The sequence below is a fragment of the Ricinus communis genome, chromosome 3 (genome assembly GCF_019578655.1).
Source record: "Ricinus communis isolate WT05 ecotype wild-type chromosome 3, ASM1957865v1, whole genome shotgun sequence".
Lineage (NCBI taxonomy): Eukaryota > Viridiplantae > Streptophyta > Magnoliopsida > Malpighiales > Euphorbiaceae > Ricinus > Ricinus communis.
In genome coordinates this window covers 9,167,588-9,173,892 of record NC_063258.1, presented here as the reverse complement: position 1 = coordinate 9,173,892, position 6,305 = coordinate 9,167,588, and the positions used below count along the sequence as shown (strand labels likewise).

General features: G+C 37.6%; 1 protein-coding gene across 3 annotated transcripts; it reads right to left on the bottom strand.

Annotated features, from left to right (window-relative positions):
• Positions 1 to 574: 574 nt before the first annotated feature.
• On the bottom strand, positions 575 to 6,084 carry LOC8276825 (DUF724 domain-containing protein 6). 3 transcript variants are annotated; one of them, XM_048372182.1, is made up of 9 exons: positions 5,496 to 6,084; positions 4,425 to 4,826; positions 3,372 to 3,797; positions 3,126 to 3,234; positions 2,910 to 3,052; positions 2,543 to 2,591; positions 2,365 to 2,469; positions 1,603 to 1,719; positions 575 to 1,512 (listed from the first exon to the last, which is right to left on the bottom strand). In XM_048372182.1, the coding sequence occupies exons 1-9, from the start codon at positions 5,994 to 5,996 to the stop codon at positions 860 to 862; spliced, it is 2,505 nt and encodes an 834-aa protein (XP_048228139.1). In that variant the 5' UTR covers positions 5,997 to 6,084; the 3' UTR covers positions 575 to 859. The 3 variants fall into 3 exon arrangements, with proteins under 3 accessions (XP_048228139.1, XP_048228140.1, XP_048228141.1); XM_048372183.1 differs by having other exon boundaries at positions 1,603 to 1,698; XM_048372184.1 differs by having other exon boundaries at positions 4,425 to 4,854; positions 5,496 to 5,744.
• Between the last annotated feature and the right edge of the window lie 221 nt (positions 6,085 to 6,305).

Here is a 6,305-nt window from a genome sequence, read left to right as displayed (position 1 = left end):
GCTTGGATGTCTGCTGTTTAGTCGTGCAAGGTCTGATAGAGCTGAGGGAGCTAAGGATAGAACATCGGTTATTGGAAGCATGTCGCAAAGAAATTGAGCAAGACTCTTCCACTAACATCACACAAAAATCTGCTGCATAATAAGGGCTCTGGCCCTGAGATGTCTATTTGCTTAGTACAAATTTTTTCTTCTGTTTGGAAGATGTGAGAATCTATACTTAAAATTCTTTTAGTGATGTATGGCCTCTAATTTTATAGTCCAGAACAGTAACACGATACAAAACCAAACCAAGGATTAGGCGCCCTCCCTTCCCTGTGAGGGACAAATATAAATGTCAATTTTAACTGACAGTTGAAATTGCATGTTTTAGATTAAAGATTCATACAATTCTGATTGGAGGCGATTGGTCTTTCATGGATGTACAAGCAATAGGTATTGTTTTGTTCTATTTGTTCCTCGTCTATGCTTAATACTACAAGCGAGCCTTTAACTTTTAATTAATTATAATGGGGCAGTTGCACTTGCAAGTGCGGCTTCAATTAGAAACCAACAAGTTATGTCTTATGTAAAAATGTAGAGAAGAAAATTTTGTGATATATTAAGTGATAATTCGCCCTCTTATCAAATTACAGAATTGCAAATGAGCCATCTTCATTTTAATCCCAAAGGAGTTGGCAATAGCATAAGAATTAAAGGAAGATTTGTCCAGCCCATAATAACTCAATTAACAAAGTAGCCAAACCACAATAAACACTTTTTTTATGTTTGGAGGAGAATATAAACATCCGATTCTGATGGTTGTATCTAGCGAAAAATCACTTCACTTGGGGCCAAAGGATCATTTAGGAAACGACGTCAGTTACCAAGGTGCAGCAGCTACGTTTTCAAATTCATGCTCCATATTCACAATATCTTCATTCACAGCATTAGCGTTCACCTGCAGAGTGATGAGTTCAGAATCTTTCATCATCTTCATCGACACTTTCATTGCCCGTTGCTCTTTTAACTGGCTTATCCGCTCCTCAATTTTATCAATATCCTCTTCCAATTTTATTTTCTCATTCTTACCCTCTGCCATCCCAATGTGGACCTTCTTCGCCTCATCCTCTAGCCGTTTGCACCTATCTTTGATTGACAGCAACTTCTCAAGGCGCTCCGCTATTGCCTTAACCTCAAATCCATGCATTTCAAGCTCAGCAAGGACTTCCATATAGCTCTCGAAAACTTCTCTACCATCATCAACTCGCAACTTGGACATCTTCTCTATCAGAACTGCAAAGCTCAACATATGACCCATAGCCAATCCTTCGCGGCTCGCCTCTTTATGTCCAATCAGAGGACTGAAATGTGGTTTTTGTGGCAGGACTTGGAAAACTTCTAGAGATTCAATGTTTTTCCATATAAGTGAGCTCTTAAGAAATGGCATCTCTAGATTCTCCAAAAGCTCAGTGGCTTCCGGAACATTTATCACTGAAGATTGCTTGAAATTTTCTACTTTTCTTTCTCTTTTACCTGGACAATGAGCATATTCAATCGGAATAGTCGACAAAATAGATAATGCAACCAATCTTATACTTCACTCAAGACAAACTCAGAGTGTACCTGGAAAGCATGTTGATAGAGCTTGAGTGTTACAGGATTCCATCACAGCAGCCATGCTAACTTCTTTTGCCTTGTGATTTTCCAAGGAAACTATGGCTGACGATCCGGTCAAGACATCTTGGAATTATACAAATCGAATAAAGGGTTCATATAAAGACAATATTGATCAAATGATAGAATAAAACTTAAGTGCCATTAGTTATTCCATTTCCATTAGAGAACTTGTTTCAAGTGTATGTTCATCCTTCACCTTCCATCTTATAATAAAAGCCAATCATTAGGGATCAGATTTTCTTTGAACAAGGACTTCCACATTAATTTTTTTTTGAATGTGGTTTCAGATTCTATCATCAGCAGACACTAATTAATAAAAACCATATCAGAAACTTCTACACTACAGAGACAAATATTGCATTTGGAGAAAAGGCAACCAGAACAGAATAGGTTGAATTGGCACTAAAGTATTTTTCCCTGTTTTGCAACTTCTGAATTGTTAAAAGAGGTCAATCAGTAAAACAATATGTCCATGCACTTCTAAGTTGGTATGATCAGCATGTATCTTATACAATACATGTTCACCAAACAAATAATCCTGGGCATTCCTCACAGCACAGGCTGAGATCAAACAAAAATCAAGATTCATAAATTGACATTAACTTTCTATCTTCTATTTACCTCACTATTTTTTTTAGGTTCTTTTTCTGTTATTCACCTATTTTTAAGGCTCCTAAAAGCAGAGGACTTTCAAGTTTCCATATGTACCTAAATGCTCCATGCTGATTACTGTAGACAATTCAGCCTCTTCAGTTGCACAATCTTGAAAGTCAATTTCACTATTACCATTTCCAGCTATATTGCTCTGTTCACCTACATGGAACAAATTAATTAGATTTTCTGTCTGTATAAATTATTCAGCCATTACTAAGGTAACATCCTGCACCTTCTTTCTGCTGCCTGATCACACTACTTTCTTTCTTCTGATTAATCACCTGTATAAAAACTAGCACCAATTAGGTTCAGTAGATTAAAAAAAATAGATGGACAAGTTGATTAAATGCATTTATAATTGAATTAGCCACATTTTATTCTCAAAATTATACAGCGTTATAGGCAAAAAGCAACAAGTAGCACATTGTTCTCCCTTTTAAACGCCCCAGTTATTGTGCCTAAAGCTGTTTTCCCCTAATTAATGTCAGTTTTCTTATTTAATTGGAATACTCTTATTACTTTTTCCTTTCCGTGCTGTTTTATGTTTCTAGATCATGAAAGTGCGTCACCACAGATATTCGGACTTGCTTCAATTATACCTCATCAGAATGTTGGTAAGCGTTTTCTGCATGGAGGCCCCTCCTCCCCTCAACTAAGGAAAAGGAGGAGTGAGCATCTTTTTCCATGTGCTCAATTTCAACTAGGATTTCAGCCAAGTCTCCTTTTGTCTTTTCCTCTCTGCCTGCAAATCATTTACATTTGCTCTTATTGAAATAAGATCCTATTATACAGGGATAAAGAAAGGAGGCCTCTACCTACTGCTGGAACCCACTGGCTTGTAACTTTAGAACTCATCTGTCTTTCCCTTTTCTCCATGTAGCCTGTCACTTTATTCTCCAGTAAAGCATCTTGTGGACTAGGATCCTGCATTAGTAAGAAAAGCATAGAACATGGACTCAAGGAAAAGAGCAGTCAATGGAAAAAATTTACACGAGTCTTAAAAAAGAAATCACACATTGATCAGAGCATAAGACTCGTTCACTTAAAGAAAGCGGGCTTACAACATTATTTCGGAGATCGGTTGAGCAATTGGTTTGCATTTCTTGGTTTATAGTCTTGATTGGCGTCAACTCTGCATGACATGCTTGGGAAGACAAGGGTTTGACAGAGTTTGCTTTTTTCAACTTTTTGGAAGGGCATGAAAGTGCATCCCCACCTTTAGGTGGTGTCTTCCTTACTTTCTTACTTGGTGATTGTGCATTACAAGCCATTGACTGCTTTAATGGATTCTTCCTTGACTTTTTGCAAAACAATTTCTCTTCTCTGTAATCCTTTGCTGTGCTTAATTTTCTACAAGAAGATTTCTCTTCAATCTCATTCATCGCTCTGATTGAACTCTCAACACTTATAGCTACCTCATGGTCTTCTGCATTGCTGTCAGCATTTGTTGATCTCTTCTCTTCATATTGTACAGCAATAGATATATCCTGAAACAAAACCCAGTAAATAAGCTACCACAGTGCAATTTAGCTATCTAAAGATAATTCCAGTTAAGAAACTTAAATAAAAAAATAAGTCTAGCAAAGACAAAAAGCTTACAGACCATTCTGTTGTCAAAAAACCAGCAATAACTACTCAATTTGTTCACACCTCCTTTTCACCCCAAGAAGTGTTGGGGTGAATAGGGAGAATTGATATCCTAGATATCCAATAACACTGATTCTAGTTTAAATTCTTCACAACATACAAGTGGTTTTTAAAACCACATATCCTTGGCCCCCTTTGTTGACACAAATTCACACATTTGTTAACAGTTCAAAGCGAAAGAAAACAATTTCCTAGTCATTTAGTTAGATCAATTTGTCTCCAAGGATCTAATTATTGTGTCCCACAACCACTAATGAAGAAAAAGAAACATATATTTACCCCTCCTTAGACACAATTCAATGCCAATGATGGATCAAAACATATCTGTCATAGTAATGTGAACAGACTTGCAGGCATGCAATTTTCCTACTAAGTCTCTCCAAAAGAGAGTGAGAATAATAGAGTAAAGAACATTCAACATCGAGTTGCAGCTTTATGTAAAAGAACATAGAAGGAAGATGGAATACCCTGGCAAGATTAACCCATACACCATCCATCAAAGAGAGATGTGGCCTTATTTCAGATTGACTCAGCTGCATCTCCTTTTCTGCATGCTTTAGAGAGACACTGTACCTTCCTTCCGTAATAATTTTGATAATGAGGGCTTCCCTCCAACTTGACTCATGGAAAACATCAACTGCTTCCAGGATCTCAAATTCTGTAATATCCAACTTAGGAGGGGGAGGGCGGATGTGGAAGCAATCAACAGTTTCTTTAATATGACCATTTGAGCTGCCATAATCTAGCAAGAAAGAATTGAAGCCGACTTCCTCAAGAACAGTTGCTGGAAACCAAGCATCTTCTAAGTTTTCTTTGTCAAGATTCACCTCTACGGCCATCCCTTTACTAAACCTTAATCCTTCCATTCTCTTTGAAGAGTCAGTAAACCATATCAGTCTTGTGTATCAAAATCATAAGTAACAGTATCAAGAAATTGAAAGTAAAATAGGAAAAAACACATGGTATAAAAATATGGATAATGCTTCAAAACAACAAATATCACCGTTCATTGTTGAAGGAACTTTTATAGAAATGGAAAAAAGTTACTTGTACACCTGCTTCTTCAAACTTGGGCCAAATAAACTGCAAATATCATGTTTAACTTTGTCTGGAACATGATTCAACCATATAAAAGATTTATTGTGAACAATGTTTAACAGGAAACCAAATGTCATGGCTATGGGCCTAAGGCAAAGATAAAACACGATACTGTAACCTTCAAGAATGGTTATTACGGTAAGGGGAGAAAATCTGAACGATCCTGGATTCCTAATCAACATAATTTGGCTGAATACAAGGCATGCAAGCCTTTTGTCCGGCTCACATGGAAACGCCTAAAACGTACATTGATTTGCTTCAAAAGATACTACTGTTAGCTAGTAATTTGAGCATAAGGCTAGAGTAACTGAATGAAAATGACAAAAAGAGTAAGGGCGTGAGCCACAAATGGGAAAAGATAACAAGGAAATTTGAACCAGAAGCCAGAAAATTCCAACAGCACTTTAAAAAAAAACATGCAGATGAAATAAAAAACGCACCTTTTGTTTTTGGGGTCGAGACCATGCCCCATTACTCCAATCCCAATGAAACCTCAAATCTTTAGAGAGAAACTGAAATTGTTCGGGTGGGTTTTCAAAAACAACAGTGTACTTCTTTGAGTTGGTCTTATCATCCTCAAAAACATCAACTTTAGTGACGATACCCTTCCACCAGCCATCACGGTGAAAGGCGTCAACGACATCAAGTGGTTCAAAGGCAGGTATAGTACTAGGAACCGGAGGCAAAGGCCTAATGAAGGAAAAATCAACGTACTCCGTCAATGGCTTCTTCTCATCTGTATCTGACAGTAGATTACGATACTGAATCAAGGCCTCGGCTTTTCTTTTAGAGTAACAGCTTCTTGAAGAAGAGAGTGATTTGAGGATCGTGGCCTCGTACCATGCGCCTCTAAACCCTTCTTCATCGCTGCTCACCTCCACCAGGTCTCCTATGCTAAAATTCCGTCCGCTATTTTGCCTGCTGGGGCGCCCCCCTCCCATGCCAGCCTAAAGCAATCAGTGTGAGGAAAAGTCAAGGCGAAAAGCAAGACATCAGTCAAATGCTTTTCTATTCTATTTCTATTTCTGTTGCCTTTGCATTTGGGTACTGTTTGTTTATATCTCAGGCCCTGATTCTGGACTCAACTAAAAAAAGCGTTAAGCCCAATTGATGGATGGATACACTAGCGGAGTGCTAGTCCGATGAAATTGAAATAGAGAGTAAATTGGTTTAATCCAACCAACTCAAAAAATTTGGTGAAAAAGAAAATACATATTGAGTTTAAATTGTTTTGGTGCTGGAAATGATTT